Source organism: Zea mays, chromosome 8 (assembly GCF_902167145.1).
Source record: "Zea mays cultivar B73 chromosome 8, Zm-B73-REFERENCE-NAM-5.0, whole genome shotgun sequence".
Lineage (NCBI taxonomy): Eukaryota > Viridiplantae > Streptophyta > Magnoliopsida > Poales > Poaceae > Zea > Zea mays.
In genome coordinates, this window is record NC_050103.1 from 181712372 (window position 1) to 181735675 (window position 23304).

The 23304-nt window shown below is 46.0% G+C and overlaps 1 protein-coding gene across 2 annotated transcripts; it reads right to left on the reverse strand.

Moving 5' to 3' along the window:
* Positions 1 to 12728: 12728 nt before the first annotated feature.
* LOC100272648 (putative translation elongation factor family protein) lies at positions 12729 to 17964 on the reverse strand. Of its 2 annotated transcripts, none has more exons than XM_020541944.3 (3): positions 17537 to 17964; positions 16240 to 16375; positions 12729 to 15409 (listed from the first exon to the last, which is right to left on the reverse strand). In XM_020541944.3, exons 2-3 carry the CDS (start codon positions 16328 to 16330, stop codon positions 12969 to 12971), a joined length of 2532 nt encoding a protein of 843 aa, XP_020397533.1. In that variant the 5' UTR covers positions 16331 to 16375; positions 17537 to 17964; the 3' UTR covers positions 12729 to 12968. The 2 variants fall into 2 exon arrangements, with proteins under 2 accessions (XP_020397533.1, NP_001346594.1); NM_001359665.1 differs by having other exon boundaries at positions 12739 to 15409; positions 17714 to 17851.
* Positions 17965 to 23304: the final 5340 nt, after the last annotated feature.

The window sequence follows — 23304 nt, forward strand, 5'->3', positions numbered from 1 at the left end:
TAAGTCTCTGCGCATTCGTTTGTGTTTCTAAGTGATTCGAGCTCTGTTCTAAGTGAGAACTCTGAGATAGTCTTGTGAGCTCGATTCTTGGCCGTGTGTGTGCGCTTTTGCTGTGGATTTGTGTGTGTTGCTTCCCTCCCTTACTCTGTGTTTCATTTGTGATCATATACTTGTAAGGGCAAGAGACTCCAATTTGTGGAGATTCCTTGCAAACTGGATAGTGAAAGGAAAACAAAACACCGTGGTATTCAAGTGGGTCTTTGGACCGCTTGAGAGGGGTTGATTGCAACCCTCGTCCGTTGGGACGCCACAACGTGGAGTAGGCAAGCGTTGGTCTTGGCCGAACCACGGGATAAAACCACTGTGTCACTCTGTGCTTGATTGGATTCTTGTGGTTATTGTGTTTTGACTCCTCTCTAGCCACTTGGCATAAACTGTGCTAACACCTAATCAAGTTTTGTGGCTATAAGTTTGAAGTTTTTACAGGATCACCTATTCACCCCCCCCCCCTCTAGGTGCTCTCAATTGGTATCAGAGCCGTTCTCTTCAAGAAAGGGACTAACCGCCCGAAGAGATGGATCCTAAGGGGAAGGGAATTGTGATCAACGACAAGGAGAAGGAGTCCTTCGTCAACGAGCCAAGGGATGACAAGTCCAATGACTCGGGCTCGGGCCACAAGCGAAGAGATGGGAAGAAGAAGAAGACAAGACGCATCAAGGAGATCGTCTACTACGACAGCGATGAGTCCTCTTCTTCCCAAAAGGACGACGACTACGACAAACAAAGAAAACCGGTTAATTCGAACTTTTCTTTTGATTACTCTCGTATTCCGCAAAGTTCACATTCTCATTTGCTCTCCATTCCACTCGGCAAGCCCCCACACTTTGATGGAGAGGACTACGGATTTTGGAGCCACAAAATGCGTAGTCACCTATTCTCTCTCCATCCTAGTATATGGGAGATTGTAGAGAGTGGAATGCATTTTGATAGTTCGGATAGTCCCATGTTCATTAATGAACAAATTCATAAGAATGCACAAGCTACTACTGTTCTTCTAGCTTCCTTGTGCAGGAATGAATACCATAAGGTGAGCGGCTTGGATAACGCCAAGCAAATCTGGGACACCCTCAAGATTTCTCATGAGGGGAACGACGTCACCTTACTCACCAAGATGGAGTTGGTGGAGGGCGAGCTTGGACGGTTCGCAATGATAAGGGGCGAGGAGCCAACGCAAACATACAATCGGCTCAAGACCCTTATCAACAAGATAAGAAGCTACGGGAGCACGCGATGGACGGACCACGACGTCGTCCGCCTAATGCTAAGGTCATTTACCGTTCTTGATCCTCACTTGGTGAACAATATACGTGAAAATCCCAGGTACACCAAGATGTCGCCCGAAGAAGTTCTTGGGAAATTTGTTAGCGGGCGAATGATGATCAAGGAGGCGAGATATGTGGACGACGCCTTGAATGGTCCGATCAACGAGCCGCAACCTCTCGCTCTCAAGGCAACACGAAGCAAGGAGGCGCTACCTAGCAAGGTGGCACAAATTGAGGCGGCCGGACTCAACGATGAAGAGATGGCTCTCATCATCAAGAGATTCAAGACGGCGCTAAATGGTCGCAAGGGGCAGCCAAGCAAGACCAAGACCAAGGGGAAGCGCTCATGCTTCAAATGCGGTAAGCTTGGTCATTTTATCGCTAACTGTCCCAATAATGAAAGTGACCAGGAAAAGGGGAACAAAAGAGAAAAGAAGAAGCAATACAAGAAGGCAAAGGGCGAGGCGCATCTAGGAAAGGAGTGGGACTCGGATTGCTCCTCCTCCGACTCCGACAACGAAGGACTCGCCGCCACTGCCTTCAACAAATCGGCTCTCTTCCCCAACGAGCGTCTCACATGTCTTATGGCAAGGGAGAAGAAGGTGAGTACTCAAGACTCCACTTATGCTTCTTCTAGTGATAGTGAGTCTAGTGATGATGACATAGATTATTCATGCTTGTTCAAGGGCTTAGATAGATCTAAGATAGATAAAATCAATGAATTGATTGATGCATTGAATGAAAAGGATAGGCTTTTAGAAAAGCAGGAGGATTTATTGTATGATGAACATGATAAATTTGTAGAGGCACAAAAATCATATGCTTTAGAAGTAAAAAGAAATGAAATGCTTTCTTATGAACTATCTACTTGTCATGAAACCATTTCTACTTTACAAGGTGTTAACAATGATTTAAATGCTAAGTTAGAAGTAGCAAATAAATCTAATTCTTGTGTAGAACATGTTAAGATTTGCACTAGGTGTAAGGATTTCGATGTTGATGCCTGTAGTGAACATCTAGTTTTAATTTCCAAATTAAATAAGGAAGTGGCTAGTCTTAATGCCCAACTTAAGACTAGCAAGAATGAAGTTGATAAAATAAAATTTGCAAGGGATGCCTATACGGTTGGTAGACACCCCTCAATTAAGGATGGTCTTGGCTTCAAGAGAGAGGCCAAGAACTTAACAAGCCATAAGGCTCCCATCTTCGTCAAGGAGAAAGGGAAGGCCCCTATGGCTAGTAATGCTAAAAAGAACCATGCTTTTATGTATTATGATAGGAGAAATGCTAGAAATGCTTATAATGATTTTGATTCACATGTTTATGATTCTCATGCCATGTTTGCCTCTAGTTCTTCTTATAAGCATGATAGGGATATGCCTAGGAGAAATATTGCTCATGTGCCTAGAAAGAATGTTATTCATGCTCCTAGGAAAGTAGTGAATGAACCTTCTATAATTTATTGTGCTTTAAACACTTCCTTTGCTATTTGTAGAAAGGATAGGAAAATAGTTGCTAGGAAGTTAGGGGCAAAATGCAAGGGAGACAGGACTTGCATTTGGGTCCCTAAGGACATTTGTGCTAACCTTGCAGGACCCAACATGAGTTGGGTACCTAAGACCCAAGCCTAAATTTGCCTTGCAGGTTTATGCATCCGGGGGTTCAAGCTGGATTATTGACAGCGGATGCACAAACCATATGACGGGGGAGAAGAAGATGTTCACCTCCTACGTCAAAAATAAGGATTCCCAAGATTCAATTATATTCGGTGATGGGAATCAAGGCAAGGTAAAAGGGCTAGGTAAAATTGCAATTTCTAATGAGCATTCTATATCAAATGTATTCTTAGTGGAGAGTCTTGGATATAATTTGCTATCTGTCAGTCAATTATGTCAAATGGGATATAATTGTTTATTTACAAATGTAGATGTGTCTGTCTTTAGAAGAAGTGATGGTTCACTAGCTTTTAAGGGTGTATTAGACGGCAAACTTTATTTAGTTGATTTTGCAAAAGAAGAGGCCGGTCTAGATGCATGCTTAATGGCTAAGACTTGCATGGGCTGGCTGTGGCATCGCCGCTTAGCACATGTGGGGATGAAGAACCTCCACAAGCTTCTAAAGGGAGAACATGTGATAGGTCTAACCAATGTTCATTTCGAAAAAGATAGACCTTGTGCAGCTTGTCAAGCAGGGAAACAGGTGGGAGGAGCGCATCACAGCAAGAATGTGATGACCACTTCAAGACCCCTGGAGCTGCTGCATATGGATCTCTTCGGACCCGTCGCCTATCTAAGCATAGGGGGAAGTAAGTATGGTCTAGTTATTGTTGATGACTTTTCCCGCTTCACTTGGGTGTTCTTTTTGCAGGATAAGTCTGAAACCCAAGGGACCCTCAAGCGCTTCCTCAGGAGGGCTCAAAATGAGTTTGAGCTCAAAGTGAAGAAGATAAGGAGCGACAACGGGTCCGAATTCAAGAACCTTCAAGTAGAGGAGTTCCTTGAAGAAGAAGGGATCAAGCACGAGTTCTCCGCTCCCTACACACCACAGCAAAATGGTGTGGTAGAGAGGAAGAACAGGACGCTCATTGACATGGCGAGGACGATGCTAGGAGAATTCAAGACCCCCGAGTGCTTTTGGACGGAAGCCGTGAACACTGCTTGCCATGCCATCAACAGGGTCTACCTTCATCGCCTCCTCAAGAAGACGTCATATGAGCTTCTAACCGGTAACAAACCCAATGTATCTTACTTTCGTGTATTTGGGAGCAAGTGCTACATTCTAGTGAAGAAAGGTAGAAATTCTAAGTTTGCTCCCAAAGCTGTAGAAGGGTTTTTGTTAGGTTATGACTCAAATACAAAGGCGTATAGAGTCTTCAACAAATCATCGGGTTTGGTTGAAGTCTCTAGCGACGTTGTATTTGATGAGACTAATGGCTCTCCAAGAGAGCAAGTTGTTGATTGTGATGATGTAGATGAAGAAGATGTTCCGACGGCCGCTATACGGACCATGGCGATTGGAGAAGTACGGCCACAGGAACAAGATGAACGAAATCAACCTTCTTCCTCAACTATGGTGCATCCCCCAACCAAAGATGACGAACAGGTACCTCAAGTGGAGGCGCTCGATCAAGGGGGAGCACAAGATAATCATGTGATGGAGGAAGAAGCGCAACCGGCACCTCCAACCCAAGTTCGAGCGGTGATTCAAAGGGATCATCCCGTCGACCAAATTCTGGGTGACATTAGCAAGGGAGTAACTACTCGATCTCGATTAGTTAATTTTTGTGAGCATTACTCCTTTGTCTCTTCTATTGAGCCTTTCAGGGTAGAAGAGGCCTTGCTAGATCCAGACTGGGTGTTGGCCATGCAAGAGGAGTTAAACAACTTCAAGCGCAATGAAGTTTGGACACTGGTGCCTCGTCCGAAGCAAAATGTTGTGGGAACCAAGTGGGTGTTCCGCAACAAACAGGACGAGCACGGGGTGGTGACGAGGAACAAGGCTCGACTTGTGGCAAAAGGTTATGCCCAAGTCGCAGGTTTGGATTTCGAGGAGACTTTTGCTCCTGTGGCTAGGCTAGAATCAATTCGTATCTTGCTAGCATATGCCGCTCACCATTCTTTCAGGTTGTTTCAAATGGATGTGAAGAGCGCCTTCCTCAACGGGCCAATCAAGGAGGAGGTGTACGTGGAGCAACCCCCTGGCTTCGAGGATGAACGGTACCCCGACCATGTGTGTAAGCTCTCTAAGGCGCTCTATGGACTTAAGCAAGCCCCAAGAGCATGGTATGAATGCCTTAGAGATTTCTTAATTGCTAATGCTTTCAAGGTTGGGAAAGCCGATCCAACTCTTTTTACTAAGACTTGTAATGGTGAATTGTTTGTGTGCCAAATTTATGTCGATGACATAATATTTGGTTCTACTAACCAAAAGTCTTGTGAAGAGTTTAGCAGGGTGATGACGCAGAAATTCGAGATGTCGATGATGGGCGAGTTGAACTACTTCCTTGGGTTCCAAGTGAAGCAACTCAAGGACGGCACCTTCATCTCCCAAACGAAGTACACGCAAGATCTGCTAAAGCGGTTTGGGATGAAGGACGCCAAGCCCGCAAAGACTCCGATGGGGACCGACGGACACACCGACCTCAACAAAGGAGGTAAGTCCGTTGATCAAAAAGCATACCGGTCAATGATAGGTTCTTTGCTTTACTTATGTGCTAGTAGACCGGATATTATGCTTAGCGTATGCATGTGTGCTAGATTTCAATCCGATCCTAAGGAGTGTCACTTAGTGGCGGTGAAGCGAATTCTTAGATATTTGGTTGCTACGCCTTGCTTCGGGCTCTGGTATCCAAAGGGGTCTACCTTTGACTTAGTTGGATACTCAGACTCCGACTATGCTGGATGTAAGGTCGATAGGAAGAGTACATCGGGGACGTGCCAATTCTTAGGAAGGTCCCTGGTGTCATGGAACTCTAAGAAACAAACTTCCGTTGCCCTATCCACCGCTGAGGCCGAGTATGTTGCCGCAGGACAGTGTTGCGCGCAACTACTTTGGATGAGGCAAACCCTCAGGGACTTTGGCTACAATCTGAGCAAAGTCCCACTCCTATGTGACAATGAGAGTGCTATCCGCATGGCGGAGAATCCTGTTGAGCACAGCCGCACAAAGCACATAGACATCCGGCATCACTTTTTGAGAGACCACCAGCAAAAGGGAGATATCGAAGTGTTTCATGTTAGCACCGAGAACCAGCTAGCCGATATCTTCACTAAGCCTCTAGATGAGAAGACCTTTTGCAGGTTGCGTAGTGAGCTAAATGTCTTAGATTCGCGGAACCTGGATTGAATTGTAGCATACATGTAGTTATGCTTTTGATCATGTTCCTTTTTTGCATTATGTTGCTTATTATGGTGCTCAAGTTGTACAAACACTCCCTGGACCTCACAAGTCCGTTGCAAAGTGATGCACATGTTTAGGGGGAGATGTGTTACAACTTGACCCTTTGAGACTAACCTTGTGCTTGAGTTTGATAATTTAGTCTCGAAGGAGGATTGAAAGGGAAAAGATGGACTTGGACCATGAAAGACTTCCACTGCACTCCGATGAGAGGGTAACTAATTCCAAGTTCATCTCATGAAATCTTATTGCCATTTGCTCTTAATTAAAGACTTTGGTGAGGCAATGGGGTTAAAAGGCCAAGATTGATCCCGTTTTGGTGCTTGATGCCAAAGGGGGAGAAAATAAAGGCCAAAGCGATAAATGGATCAGCTACCACTTGAAAGATTTTGAAAATAGTAGAATAGAGTTTTTGTTGTGTCAAAAGCTTTTATTGTCTCTCTTGTCAAAAGTTGGCTTCTTGTGGGGAGAAGTATTGATTATGGGAAATAGGGGGAGTTTTTGAAATCTTTGATCAATCTTTTTTGGAATGACTCTCTTTATACTTCAACATGTGTGTTTGACTTAGAGATAGAGATTTGAGTTTGATTTGCTAAAACAAACCAAGTGGTGGCAAAGGATGATCCATATATGCCAAAATTGAATAAAACTTAAATTTATTTTATTTGAAGTGAGTTTGCACTTGTTCTAGTTGCTTTATGTTGTGTTGGCATAAATCATCAAAAAGGGGGAGATTGAAAGGGAAATGTGCCCTTGGGCCATTTCTATGTATTTTGGTGATTGAGTGCCAACACATGTGCTTAATTGGGAATTTATGTACATGGATGAACAAGGTGAAAATCATGAAGTAAAGGTATGTTTCTAAGCCTTAGTACATTGGTTTTAAGTACTAATATATTTGTCTAAGTGTTAGAAACAGAAAGAAGAAGAATAGAGAAAAGGAGAAGGGACTTGGCTGTGTGCTGCCAAGACCCAGCTCGGTCTGGAGCACCGGACTGTCCGGTGTGCACCGGACAGTGTCCGGTGCGCCAGGCTGGCGCGACTCGAACTGGCCGCTCTCGGGAAATTGGCCGGCGGCGTACGGCTAAAATTCACCGGACTGTCCGGTGTGCACCGGACTGTCCGGTGAGCCATCGGTCGGCCAGGGCCAACGGTCGGCCACGCAATCCGCGCGGGACACGTGGCCGAGCCAACGGTCGGAAGACGGCACCGGACTGTCCGGTGTGCACCGGACATGTCCGGTGCGCCAACAGCGCCAGATCTGCCAACGGTCTGCAACGGTCGTCTTCGCCGTTTAAGGAAACAAATCGGGCACCGGACAGTGTCCGGTGTGCACCGGACTGTCCGGTGCCCCCGACGACAGAAGGCAAGGATGGCCTTCCGGATTTGCTCTCAACGGCTCCTAGCTGCCTTGGGGCTATAAAAGGAGCCCCTAGGCGCATGGAGGAGATACACAAGCAACCTTTGAGCATTCTTGATCATCCACACTAAGTCTCTGCGCATTCGTTTGTGTTTCTAAGTGATTCGAGCTCTGTTCTAAGTGAGAACTCTGAGATAGTCTTGTGAGCTCGATTCTTGGCCGTGTGTGTGCGCTTTTGCTGTGGATTTGTGTGTGTTGCTTCCCTCCCTTACTCTGTGTTTCATTTGTGATCATATACTTGTAAGGGCAAGAGACTCCAATTTGTGGAGATTCCTTGCAAACTGGATAGTGAAAGGAAAACAAAACACCGTGGTATTCAAGTGGGTCTTTGGACCGCTTGAGAGGGGTTGATTGCAACCCTCGTCCGTTGGGACGCCACAACGTGGAGTAGGCAAGCGTTGGTCTTGGCCGAACCACGGGATAAAACCACTGTGTCACTCTGTGCTTGATTGGATTCTTGTGGTTATTGTGTTTTGACTCCTCTCTAGCCACTTGGCATAAACTGTGCTAACACCTAATCAAGTTTTGTGGCTATAAGTTTGAAGTTTTTACAGGATCACCTATTCACCCCCCCCCCCCCCCCCCTCTAGGTGCTCTCAGCATTAAGACCTCAAAGGAGTGAAACCACTCCTCCGAGGCCTCAGGGGCTACACCCGGCGGGTGCGCTCGCGCGCACCCGCCGGAACAAAATGCAACCGAGAAAGGTTGGTCCCCTTGCAAAAAAGTGCGACGAAAGCCTCGAAGCGAATGCTAACACTCCCTTCGAGGCTCGGGGGCTACTGTCGGGGACCATAATTAGGGGTACCCTCAAGACTCCTAATTCTCAGCTGGTAACCCCCATCAGCATAAAGCTGCAAAGGCCTGATGGGTGCGATTAAGTCAGGGATCAGTCCATTCGAGCGACTCGATCATGCCTCGCCCGAGCCTAGCCTCGGACAAGGGCAGCCGACCCCGGAGGATTTCCGTCTCGCCCGAGGCCCCCCTCCAACGGCGGACACGTCTCCGGCTCGCCCGAGGCCCTGCCTTCGCTAAGAAGCAACCCTGACTAAATCGCCGCACCAACCGACCGAATCGCAGGAGCATTTAACGCAAAGGTGGCCTGACACCTTTATCCTGACACACGCCCCCCGGCAGAGCCGAAGTGACCGCCGTCACTTCGCCGCTCCACTGACCGGCCTGACAAAAGGACAGCGTCGCCTGCGCCACTCCGACTGCAGTGCCACTTGACAGAGTGAGACTGACAGGCAGTCAGGCCCTGCCAAAGGCACCATAGGAAGCTCCGCCCGACCCCAGGGCTCAGACTCGGGCTAAGTCCCGGAAGACGGCGAACTCCGCTCCGTCCGACCCCAGGGCTCGGACTCGGGCTAAGTCCCGGAAGACGGCGAACTCCGCTCCGCCCGACCCAGGGCTCGGACTCGGGCTAGGCCCCGGAAGACGGCGAACTCCGCTCCGCCCGACCTAGGGCTCGGACTCGGGCTAGGTCCCGGAAGGCGGCGAACTCTGCTCCGCCCGACCCAGGGCTCGGACTCGGGCTAAGTCCCAGAAGACGACGAACTCCGCTCCGCCCGACCCAGGGCTCGGACTCGGGCTAAGTCCCAGAAAACGGCGAACTCCGCTCCGCCCGACCCAGGGCTCGGACTCGGGCTAAGTCCAGGAAGACGGCGAACTCCGCTCCGCCCGATCCAGGGCTCGGACTCGGGCTAAGTCCCAGAAGACGGCGAACTCCGCTCCGCCCGACCCAGGGCTCGGACTCGGGCTAAGTCCCGGAAGACGGCGAACTCCGCTCCGCCCGACCCCAGGGCTCGGACTCGGGCTAGGTCCCGGAAGACGGCGAACTCCGCTCCGCCCGACCCCAGGGCTCGGACTCGGGCTCAGCCCCAGAAGACGACAAACTCCGCTCCGCCCGACCCCAGGGCTCGGACTCGGGCTCAGCCCCAGAAGACGACGAACTCCGCTTCGCCCGACCCCAGGGCTCGGACTCCGCCCTGGCCTCTGCCGAACGACCTCCGCCTCGCCCGACCCAGAGGCTCGGGCTCGGCCTCGGCCACGGAAGACAGACTCGACCTCGGCTTCGGAGGAGCCTCCACGTCGCCCAACCTTGGGCGCAGACCAGCCACGTCGACAGGAAGCGCCATCATCACCCTACCCCGAGTTGACTCGGGCCGCAGAGAACAAGACCGGTGTCCCATCTGGCTAGCTCCGCCAGATAGGCAATGATGGTGCCCCGCGTGCTCTGTGACGACGGCGGCTCTCAGCTCTCTTACGGAAGCAGGAGGACGTCAGCAAGGACACAACCGCTCCGACAGCTGTCCCTCCATCAGGCTCCGTCGCTCCTCCGACGACCACGACATCACACCAGCTGGGTGCCAAGTTCTCTCCGGCTGCCACATCGGCATGTACTTAGGGCGCTAGCTCTCCCCCGCTAGACACGTAGCACTCTGCTACACCCGTTGTACACCTGGATCCTCTCCTTACGCCTATAAAAGGAAGGACCAGGGCCCTCTTAGAGAGGGTTGGCCGCGCGGGGACGAGGACGGGACAGGCGCTCTCTTGGGGCCGCTCGCTTCCCTCTCCCGCGTGGACGCTTGTAACCCCCTACTACAAGCGCACCCGACCTGGGCGCGGGACGAACACGAAGGCCGCGGGATTTCCACCTCTCTCACGCCCATCTCCGGTCACCTCACTTCCCCCCTTCGCGCTCGGCCTCGCGTCGACCCATCTGGGCTGGGGCACGCGGCGACATTCACTCGTCGGCTTAGGGACCCTAGGTCTCGAAACGCCGACACGTGGTACGACAAAATATGAGTGAGAGAGACGAAGACAAGAGAAAAAAAATGGGAGGTTAGGAGTTAATATACGATGCCAATAACGAGGAGGGGGAAGTACCTGTGGTGGTTGCATGGTTGATTGCATAAGGCTTATGTTATCATGTTGTTAGACGAGACTTAAAGAAGAAATCAGATTTACGCGCTTTGCTTGTGACATCAATTTAATAAACTTATTTAGTCGTTTAGTTCTTATACATGTAATTATTTTTATAAATAGATTATATTTAATATTTTTTATTAGTATCTAAACATTCGGCGTGATAATTAGAGGTAGACCCAGGACAAAATGAGAGTGGGAGCACACTTAAAATGATGAGCATCAAAACACCAGAATGAGAGCATGATCGAGGGCTTATGGCATAGTGCCCTCACTCAGGCAACGTAAGTCCACCCCTGACAATGTCCAATGCCTAAAGTTTAGTCGGCGTATTAGGTAAGCCAATTATGTTCCTAACTGCACTAAATTCTGTCTCTTCGTCGCGACGGTCTCCGGAGACTGGTCAGCCCCATAATTGTGCTCCGTCAAACACGTAATTAGTCAAGAACTGTTTGCCCCATAGCGATTATACTTGGCATTTAAGGTTTCCTATAAATGAATGACAGAAATCCAAGTTTGGCACCGTAGATTTTCTCAGCCATCTGTCAGATAGAAGCAGAAAGCAAGGAATACACAAATAAACACAATTTCTTTTAGTTTGGGTGAATAAATTCCTGAAACAAGTGATGACATCTACTCAAAATCAAAATACCAGAAACAAGAGAACATGTCTCAAACCTGTTTACTAAGGATGTGGATCCTCCCAAGCAAAGCCAAATGGAATGGTTGGGGGCAGTAGCGCGAGCAAATCCGTCGTGCCAGTGTGCGAACCCAAAGCTAAACCATCAGCTCCTGTCACCATAGTGGATGATGCTACACCGGTGGAAAGCATAGGCATCGATGATGCAGCTCCGGCGACCGCCGGTGGAGACCACAATGCGCCGACGACAGAGGTGTGGGGAGAGTTGGCAGGTGGGCAGCAGGGCACGCCGGCAGTTTAGGCTATCTGCAACGGTTACTTCTAAATTTCTCTCTATATCACTTTTTTACGTCACATCATTAGCATTTTATCGTCTATTTTTTTATCTCCCGTAGCGGTCCGACGGTCCCACTATTTTCTCAACCTATACCCCGCTACAATCATAAAATATCATTTCATATATTACTTTTTATCCGCTATCAATTTTTCTTCTACTAACAATTACTAGTGGGTCCACGGCTACAGCATCAAACAGTGCCAGAGCGGATGAGCAGTGCCACGCCAGGAAAAGGGGGCTTGTAGGGAGCAGCGATGCGCGCAGAGGGGAGGTTCTGTAGCCGGCATACAAGAAGAGAGGGAGCTCGCGCGGCATGCGATGCACAGGGGAGGTTCTGTAGAGGTACACCGACGCCTGTGCGAGGCTCTATATTTAAGACCTCAGAGTTAGAGTACTATATTAATTTGCTCTAAATTTATAAGACTAATCCTCTATTAAAAGCTATTTTTTAATCTAGAGTTCTATATTTTTAAAATAGAACTCGATTTGAGATATTTGGTGTAGTTACTCTAAAACCGCCTGAATCCTAAAGCAAATATAATTTTGGTTGACATGACGCCACATGAGCGAAGATGCAGGTAAACCGAATTATGTTGATAGTTCCAGGAGTAGGTTACTTTATCAAAAAAACTCGATATTTTTAAAAAAATATATATCTAACCTCCATGAGCTTGCCTGCCCTGTCCTTCCCAATCAACAACGCCTTCATCCTCATGTGCTACTAGCATCTACAAAAACGTCGGAACGCTAAGTCTATGTTTGGTTTACCTTAATCTATATGAATTGGGGTGGATTGAGGGGTTTAATCTCTAGTAAGTTAAAATCTCTCTCGATCCGTATCAATCCCCTTCAATCTATATGGATTAAAAATAACCCAACTATTTTTGAAAATTCAATAGCATAATTAATTAAATTTATTCTAATTTATCATCATACGCAATTAAAAACTTAATAAAAGAATTATTATGTGCACGTGGACTGTAGCTAGAGTTTATTAAGTTAGAGTTTGATCTTTGATGCAGTAAGACGTTGAACAAAAGATGGTCAAATACGAGAAAGATGACACTACAAGAAACATGTGTAGAACCTAGCATAATAGAATATTTTATTAACATCTACCAAATACGGAGTTTTGATAGAGCATGGTTTAGCCTACGTAACAACCGAAAGACTAATAAGCAATGTAAGGGAACAAGAATTAAATCAAGATAGCACAAGCATTTACTACAAACACTTCCACCAAGCCAGCATATACCAACTGTTACATCACGATTGATAGAAAAAAGTGTCTCAACAGCACTTGGATAGTACAGTATGACCAATGATGTTCAGAAACATGCACTTGACAACTAAAAGGAAACAAGATATAAATAGTTCCCAGACTCCGAGTGACAATTAAAACCAGTAACAGTAGCAAAAACGAAAAGATTAGAGCTTGTCCTCAAACTCAGAAAGAGGAGTCATCTGTTCTTTCAGACCCTTCCTCTTGCGGATATCCAGCACCAGCTGGGCAGCCTGGGAGCCAGCCTCCAAAGGATCCGAGCCCATCATGTCCCAGTGGTCAAACACACACTGGGGGAACGCCTGACCAGAGGTTGCAGCCCTCAGCTGGCTTGAGAACCCAAAGGACTCGATGACAGGGAGGAAAGCCTTGATGTTGTAGAGCGGGGTACCAGGCCTTTGCATCTCCTCGAATACATGTCCTCTCTTCTGGTTCAGAACACCGTATATGCCACCAAGTGCATTTTCTGGGGCCTGGATCTCCACCAGGTAAACTGGTTCCAGCAGCCTCGGCTTGGCTGTGAGCTGAGAAGCATAAATGACCCTCCTGGCAGTTGGAATGACCTGGCCACCACCCCTGTGGATAGCATCGGCATGAAGAACGACATCACAGACCTCGAAGCAAATCCCGCGCATGTTCTCTTCAGCCAGTGCACCCTCCTTCGATGCCCACTGGAAACCAGCCACAACAGAATCCTTGATTTCATTGAGATACTGCACTCCCTTGCACATATCAACAACCATGTTTGGGCCGGTGGTCTCAGGTCCGAAGCACCAAATCTTCTTGGCAAGATCCTTGTCCCACCCAAACTCTTGAGAGAGGATCTGGGAGCGCACCTTAGGATCATCACGTGGGCCAATGCGGCCATCATCAATTGCCTCAGCAAGACCCTCCTCCAGGGGGCGCGCTTCCATGTACAGACGGTTGTGCTTGTTAGGTGACTTGCTCATGACAGTGCGGCAGGACTTCTCAAGAACGGTTTCACGGAAGGACACAACAGGAGGAGAAACAATAATTTCAGCACCTCCCATGAAGTCCTCTTGCAGATCCTTCAGGCAAATCTCAAGATGAAGCTCACCAGCTCCAGCAATGATATGCTCACCAGATTCTTCCATTGTACACAGAACCATAGGATCGGACTTCGCCAGACGCTTCAAACCTTCTACTAGCTTGGGAAGGTCGGAAGCAACCTTGCACTGAACAGCAACACGCACAACAGGGGAGACAGAGAACTTCATTGCTCTGATTGGGCATGCATCAACCTCCTTCTCATTAGTGAGTGTAGCGTTCTTCGTGATGAACTGATCCAGACCAACCATAGCAACAGTGTTACCACAAGGAACATCCTCAACTGACTCTTGTTTCTTTCCCATCCAGATAACAGTACGCTGAACACTCTTGACATACAGGTCCTTCTTCTGGCCAGGGACATAGTTGGGACCCATGATCCGAACTTTCATACCAGTAGCAACCTTCCCTGAGAAGACACGACCAAAGGCAAAGAACCTGCCCTTGTCAGATGCTGGAATCATCTTTGAAACATACAGCATAAGAGGACCCTCCGGATCACAGTTTCTGATAGCAGTTGCATAAACATCATCAAGGGGTCCCTCATACAAGTTCTCCACACGATACTTTTGAGCCTTTGCCGGGGAAGGAAGGTGGAATATCATCATCTCAAGAAGTGCAGTGCTGGCTGGAAGCCACGTTTGCATAACACGCTTCATCAAAGCTTTGCCAATCAACTCCTTCTCATCAGCCTTCATGGTAACATTAAGCTTTTGCAACATGGGCCACAATTTCTCCTTTTGGTCATTCATGCAGGTTTTGATGATTTGCTTGATTGGCTCGTAGCAGAACTGAACAAATCCTCTCTTGCAGGTAGGAGAACCTGTGTTCTTGGTGGTCCATTTCTTTGTGGCAGGGTCAAAGAAATTCTCACCCCATAGCCTCTCCATCATCTTAGATTCATCAACTCCAAACTTAGATGCATACATCTTCGCAAAGTTAGTGAGTGTAAAGGCCCATCCATGCAGACCAGCAGAAAAGGCAACTGTCCCCTTCTCTGGGTATACTTGGACATCACCAAGGAGCTTATCTTCATATGTTGCCATGATGACATTGGCATTCTCAATAACACGGGAGAAAGTCTGATAAGCTTCCTCACCCTCAACCTGAAGCTCAAGGAAGCACCTGTCCATCTTGTTCACGGTAAGAACTGGCCTAATCCTCTCACCAAGGGCTTGGCGAAGCACAGTTTCAGTTTGCACACAGACACCTTCAATACAATCAACCACAACCAGAGCACCATCGGTGATGCGAAGAGCAGCTGTGACTTCCGAAGAAAAATCGACGTGCCCGGGTGAGTCAATAAGGTTGATCAAGTATTGGTTACCATCCCTCTCACCCTTGTAGTTCTTCAGTGACTCATCAGTCATCTCATAATAAAGAGAGATACCAGTAGATTTGATTGTGATGCCACGCTCGGCTTCATCTGCACGAGTATCAGTCATGCGAACATCACCAGCAACTTCCTGGGCAATAATCCCAGCAGCTGCCACAAGGGAATCTGTAAGTGTAGACTTGCCTGCAAAAAAACAATAATACATAATGAATGATGCAAAACTTCAACATCCAAGTGGACATGCATCATAGAGGAGCACATTAGAAACAGATGACCAATCAAAATCAAAAGTATACAAATAAATCAATATACATTACAATCTAAACATATAGGGACTCCAAACAATGTGTTCCACACTTTTGCCAATACATAATAGACTTCACAAAAATAAGACCTTACATGTCACACTAGGTTTCAATGCCATTTTGGACAATTTTGCTTTTCTGTGCCCTTATGACTTTTGCATGTGTACATGCGCATAGAAAGGCAGAAATATCCAAAACGGCATTGAAACCAAGTGTGACATGTTTTGAGTCTTATTTTTTACGAAGTCAATGTTACGAATGGCAAAAGTCTGAAGCACATTGTTTGAAGTCCCAAAAATACAAAGGGATTTGCAAATTTGCCACTTAGAATGTTGGGCTTAGTTAATTTCCCATCGGGTCCACAAACCGTAGACATAGATGAACCCAGAAACCATAGACGCAGTGGCATAATACCAAAGAGAACAAAGCTCTAAGTGGCAAAATTGCAAATCCCTCGCTACTAACAGATAATATTACCGATGATAATACCTAGAAAAGCAATACATTCATCACAAGATGAAAAAACAGTAAGCCTTTTTATCCATGAATGAACAAGTGACCATAAGTAACTTGGCACAAACCAGATAATACAGCATCAGTAAAAGCATTAGCTCTTAAACATTGAAAACGAAATAAATTTTAAAAACAAAGAGGCTCAAAAATATTAAGGACTATATAACATCTAACAAAGTAGTGTTTTGAACATACCATGGTCCACATGAGCAATAACAGACATATTACGAATGTTGTTCTTTTTGTCCATGATGGCACGGAGCTCTTCAGCCGTGAACTTCACCATCTTTACTTGTTATGATGGTACCACTACAAATATGTATATGTATGCCTGCAGTTGAAGTTACAAAATGCTTGTCAGAATTAAAAAAAAAACAGCAATGCCTTTTAGTCCCAAGCAAGTTGAGGTAGGTTAGAGTTGAAACCCAACAGAAGCCACAAGTCAAGGTTCAGTCATGTGGATAGCTGTTTTCAATGCACTCCTATTCAAGGCTAAGAATTAAAGAACATGAATACAGCAAACTTTGAGTCTAACATCTGCACTAAAGAACAACAAGGACTATATTTGTCAGGATCAAAAGAGAAGCAAATATTTATTTAACTGTCTAATGTTTGAAACAAGATATTAACCCTTTCAGGAAGTCATTGGAAACTTTATCAAGGTTAATTATTCTAAATTTCACTCGACAAGATATTGTAAGCACACTGAAGCAAAGAGGTATCTTAGTTTTGAACAGAGGGTAGAACCTCATCAAACTACACAACTTGTTTAAGAAAGCATCAAAGCGATGATCAATCTCTAAAATAATGAATGAATTAATACTGATAAGTGGAACAAGAAACAGTAGATGTTAACTGGTTAAGGCACAACTGATGGGTGTACCATATGTATTACAATTGTGAACCAAAAACAATCTTATAGACTTGTACAGACAGATTATCACATTAATGGCATATCAAATTACATGGAAACACCAGAAAATATTTTAGACAAACATTTCAGCTGGCAGAAGATCCTAGCCTTCATGAAAATCAAAGATTCCAAAAAGGAAAGCATAGATTACTCAACAAATTCATGTAGACTTGGACTAGCAAATATCAATGAATGCTAATGTCCTGAGCATAAAAAATGGACCGTAAAAAAATAACAATTACCACCTAAAACGGATCATAAACATAACATGGATCTGAGACCTACCAACAGAAAAACAAATCGTTCGAACTAAATCAGACTATACCAGCTACAATTAGGCATGGCAAAACAGCAGATCTGAGTTAACAAATTGGTGTCACCCAAGGATCACAGCAGACCTGATTCATCTTAAACATAAGGTGCAAACTAACTGGTACACGCAAAAAAAATTGAAGAATCGAGAAATCTAAGACATCTGGATTGAACCAGGACTGCAACTTATCTTATCTCTACAGATCGGACAGACCAATCACAGAGAGAACAGTCGGAAGCCAGTAAACCCAAATCCACCTAAATTACCTCGAGTACCCACACAAACATCAGATTCGAACCACAAGCAATTGAAAACCTCTGATTCAATCCAATCAACACAAGACACCGTGAGATGGAACCAAAACGCCTTGAAGCCAACTAGAAATACCGATCAGCTAGCTCTAGCTCTAGCAACCAGAGAAGAGGGGAGAGAGAGCCAGTAACCTTGGTTTCGCCTCCCGATCTGAGAGACGAGATGTGGAGGCGCCGCCGGGAGAGAAGCACTAAAACCCTAGTGGCAGCCTGTAAAGATATATCTATAGCAGCGGAGCTGGCGCAGGGCGGAAGAAATATCCTACGGGGGCGAATATTCGGCCACTGACCCGCCTGGTTTTGTCGACGCAGATTAGCGGCGGGCAGCTGCTGGGCTGCTCGTCACTCTCGGGCAACCATTCGGCCCGTTGAGTAAGCCCACTGGCTCCTTTCCAAGGCGGTGACTAGAAAGAAGCCAGCAGGGCAGAAGGCTCACCGCCTCACGAGTCACGACGCGAGGTAACCTTATCTGCACTGCACGTAAAGATGGCAACGGTGAAATCTCTCTCGGGTTTTGGCTTCCTATATCTGTCCCTGGTTTTGGTTTTCTATATTTGTCCCTGCGACAAAAAAAAAATTGCTGGGATCCCCACAAACTCTTAAGGTCATGTTCGGTTCTACCCCAATCCATATAGATTAAGGCCTTGTTCGTTTGTGTCGTTTTGGTGGGTCGGAACGATTCCGAGCCGGATTGCTTCTATAATTTATATAAACTTTGATTAGCCGGAATAATTCCGGTTGCAATCCGATGTAAACGAACAGGGCCTAAGGGGTTGAGGGGGGTTCAATCTCTATTAAGTCAAAATCTCTCTCAATTCATATCAATCCCCTCCAATCCATATGGATTGAAAATAACCGAACAAGCTCTGAATGGGTATTTCTTCTCCATCCCCGGTCCCCGTGGGGATAAATCCCCATCGGGGATCCCGTCCCCGCTTAAATTATACTTATAACATACTTTCTTTATTATTAATATAAAACATTGCCATTTATATACATTGTCAGATGTTAGAACTTATTATGTGTACATCAAAAAATAAACATATTTGTACGACGAGTTATCTCTTAACAATGTGATTATTTATTTTTATCATTATATATTACATGAAAACACCATCATATATAAGTTTAACGGGTCCCCGCGGGAAACGGAGACGGCGAATGTTTCCCCATCCACGTCCCCGTTTACCTTCCTCATCCCCATCCCCTAATGGAGGAATTCCTCACGGTGAATCGAAATCGGGGCCTATTGCCATCTCTAACTGCGTGTATATAATTTATGGGTGTGTTTATTGGTTTTGTCTTTTGCTCCGTTAAACCAAAAGCTAAATCAAATAGCCAAATTTACGGAGCAGTTTTTTTAAAAAAAAATCGATTTTCTCGAAGTGCAAAATTAAAAGTACATGTGGGCCTTCTTTCATCGGTTTTCGGATGAAATTGTGAATATATATAGATTGTATATAACGAGCCTTGAGTTTTCAATAACTAGAGGAAGCCTAGATCAGATGGTGCAATTCAGTCGAGCTGGATCAGGTCCGGATGTCTATAAAAGAAGACCTGAAGTGCTAGAGTTCATTTTTTCACACTCCATCCGAATTCAGTAGCGTCAGCGTCCACCCAGGCGTGCGTGACGGCGGAGGTTGCCCGAGAGCGCGCGCGGCGACAGATCCCGACGTGCGAGTAACGACGGCGCCGCACGAGGCACGAGGTTCGAGCGACGTCACGTAAGGCACGAGGTGCATGCAGCGAGGGTCGCGCTTCGCGCGTGACATCCTCTGATCCGACGCAGTTCGGGCGGCCTGAGTGACGACTTCCATCTATGCTTGTGTCGTCGACGACGTCCTCCAACGACTACCTCCTCCGATTCTTGTTGTCTTTCGATTATTGTGTTTTATGCCTACCACATGTATTATTTACGCTAAAAATTGTACGATTTTATGCTTGAACACAGAGTTCATATATCAGTTTACTACATGCATATTTTTTGCATTCAGATTGGAAGACAATTCCTTAATTTATGTTGTTCTTAATCGTCACACCCGGTTTTAGAAGGCAAACTGAATGTGAATCATGTACGTGACAGGATCAGAAACTCGCGTACACAGTGATTACATAATTAGACTTCATCACACATTGCTCAAAGTAAATAGTGGAATATGTACTTTATTATATCAAAATGTCTAAGACATCCACAGAGTCATTGATATTATCAAAGTGTGGAAAAGCGAACGTAGCAGATGTGGCTTTCACAGGCAGCTGACTAGGGGTTTGCCACTAATATAACTAAAACTCATCGTAGTCCTGGAACTCCTCAAAGTCCTCCCTGTTGCCTGCATCTCTTCCTGGGCAATGAATACAGTGGGGACAACCTAGGGTGGGGTGCTTTTTAAAGTAGGGGTGAGTACACATCAACGTACTCAGCAAATGTCCGGTTTGACTAAAGTGCACTAGTTGTATATGGAGTTAAGGTTAAGAAGTTGCTTTTAGTTGGTCAAGTATTTATTACAAATAGTAGAGCCAAGTTTTAGTAATAAACCCAGTTATTACCTAGATGTACTTTCTCCAAGAGGAAATACCAGAGACCAAAATTATAACCATCAATATTAATCATCATCATAAAAGTATCCAAAGTTCTTCTAATCAAAGAGGATCTCAAGGCTGCTCTTAATTGTGAGCATGACTTATATACCAGTTTCTAACACTCTGCAGAGGTTGTACACTTTACCCACGAGTCGTGATTCCCATTCTGCCCAGAGATCATGACTACGCATTGATCACTACCAAGGTGACATGATAGGGTCTCACTACGTAGCCTTTATAAAGACTCCCCTGGTGTCGGTGTCTAGTGTCCGACCGCACACCGGGGTACCCTCGTGGTGCTTTTGGGTAGGACAGTGTTGTTGATGGTAGTTCGATGGTTCGTGCCAGAAGCACGAGAGAGAGAGAGAGAGAGTCGGGCGATTTTCTGCAGGTTCGGGCCACTTTGAGAGGCGTAATACCCTACTTCCTGGGGTGGTTTTGTATGTGTGTGTGTGCAAGTGGTATTTCCCGAATGGAGAGGTGCTAATGAGATGAAAATGGTGAGGGTCCCCCTAGGCCTTATATACACGACCGTGGGGCACTTCCTACGCACACGCTGGGCACACTCTTCTGGCTTATCTCCTAGCAAATAGTGAACTAACTTAGCTTATCTTAAGGAAAACCCGACGGCTTCATCCCGATCTTTCTCACGCGTTTGAGGGCGTCGGACGCGGGAAACACGGACGACCCCCTTAAGGTTACGCATAATCCGTGGACGATCTAGGCATGAGCCCATTGCCTTCTTGGGTCGACTCATTTCAATTGTAGTCTTTGCCCAGCCCACGAAGAGACGACCTTGCGGGGCGATTGGTCTGTCGCCCCATGTAATACCCAATTTGTAAGAGATAATATTAAAGGAAAAATATTTTCCTTTATTTATATGTGTATTGCATCTATTTACCATCACATGTGAACACTATAAAAACAATAAATAATAAAAGATATGTCATTAAAATTGTGCATCATGTTGGACCTTATTTTGTGTGCATTTTGTGGCAATACAAAAAATAAAATACAGAGAAATATACTAATACATAAATGGGAATTTAAGATTTAAAGGGAATTCTATAAATATGGAGAAGAGAAAAAGATAAAGGATATGAATAAATAAATAATATATGTAAATAAATACCTCCAGAATTAGTATCTCTAAATGTTACAAGTATAAATTGTAATGATGGGCCACAAGAGTTTGAATTAAATTTGAATACAAATTGAATTTGAAAAGGGAGGAAAGAAAATAGAAAATAAAAAGAAAAAGACCAAAACCTCGTATTGGGCCGGCTAAACCCGATTCGGCCCACTAAAGCTTACCGCGCGATCAGCCCAGTATCACTTCCGCAGTCCCGCCTACTGACACCCGGGCCCCAACCGTCGGTCCCTCAGCTTGTGCGCGCTGTTTGGCAATCTTGCGCCGACACCTCGTCCCCACCTGCATGTGTCACCTGCACACCTGTGGTTGACTGTGTGTCTTGCGTGTGGGCCCGACATGACAGGAGCGTCACCCACCTCCCGAAACGAGTGCGACGTGGGCGGACCTGCTCGGACCCCTCTCGCGAAAAGCGCCGCTGACAAAACCAACAGGGGGTTAAAACCCCAATCGGCCCCGCCTCCTCCTCGACTACTCCGCGCCGCCACCAGAAAAGTTAACACCGTGATGGAGAAGTGGTCGCGGTGAGGAGCTCAACTCGGACCGCACCGCCGGGGGAGCGTGGATAGACGTCTCCGCTGCTCCAATTACCGTGAGTCTACGCTCGAGTCTACCCCTGCTCCTCTCTCGTTTGCACCCGAAATCGCTCAATATAGGACAAGTTACTGGTGACAATTGCTCGTCGGAGCTGGGGCTCCGCCGCGGTGTGGTATTCCGTGTGGGCGCGTCTGTATACCTTCACCTCGGGCGGGCGCTCTATAGGTCAACTCGCGGTGTTTTCAAACGGGGGGTAGGGTTCTCGTGGATGGTTGCCGAACACTCAGACATCGGGCGGTGTTTCGACGGTGAGGCATCCGCCGTCGTGGGTGCTCGCACCGCCGTCGCAGCGGAGGGTTGGGAGAGAAAGTATCATGGTCGTTCGTCCAGAAGCGGGTGGCGGTGATTGAGTATGGCTGAGCGCATGGTCGGATTGAATCCCAGCCGCTAGATCAAGATCCAACGACTGCCGTGGCATACCGGTTCGCTAGCACCACGATTTAATCCAGGTCGCCTAACGTAGATCCAATGGTCAGATTAGGCCAGTACCCCTTCGGCTCTGGATTTTTGCTAAAGAGACCCTGAGGTTAAAAGAAATCAACTTGTCGTCCTTGCGCCAGTAGTCTGAGTCTCGGAATCTTTATAGTTTAGTCCATGCGCTTTCCAGGAAATAGTGCGCAGTCCAGATAGTTGATAAAATCAGGAAAATTATTTAGAAAATAATTTTTATTACATATTTAATTGCAAAAACTTGTTTAATTTGTAGAAAATCCATATGAACTTCAAATTGGTCCATTCCATTTCCTAAGTTTTTGTAATATTATTGTTCATCCATTTGTGCCACTGTTTTGGCATGAAAGACACATTAAAATATATCTATTACTTAATCTTGCATTAAATACATAAAACCTATGGAATTTCATAACTTAAAATCTATAACTCCAAATTTAATGATTCCAGTTTCTATGATCTTATTTTAATGTCTAGATTATTATTGTGTATTTTATTTACATGTTTGGTGTGATGTTAATTTTTGCTACACTATGTATGTATTGTGTTAATGCGAGTAGACGAGCAAGCTACTGAGGATCATGGTGCCCAGCAGATAGAAGTTGCTGAGCAGGAGCTCGTTGAAGCCAAGTTGTGCCCTTGATCACTTCCTTTTTACCCAGTCATGTTCTTGTTAATCTTAATGATCTGCATAGGTTAATTTTGATGGGACCCAATAGGTTACCCTAGAGTTTGACTATCTTTATACCTTGTTTCACCACTGGTTTTACTACTGAATTTTTGGGTAGTACATGTTATTGCTTTATGTGGTTTTGGGTATAGAGATATTAATTACTCAAGATCACACTTTTTATTATCTGTTTATTATTTAATGTTCATGATAAGATCATTATGTTAATGGGAACATGGAGAACCACCCGGGAAAACAGTGCTACCACTAGGGTTT

Bases quoted from the DNA above. Each gene is read 5' to 3' on its own strand.
- LOC100272648 (XM_020541944.3), bottom strand. From the start codon at position 16,330: ATGGTGAAGTTCACGGCTGAAGAGCTCCGTGCCATCATGGACAAAAAG. The intron at 15,410-16,239 runs GTATGTTCAAAA...GTTTTTTTGCAG, and splicing joins TATTGCTCATGTGGACCATG to GCAAGTCTACACTTACAGAT.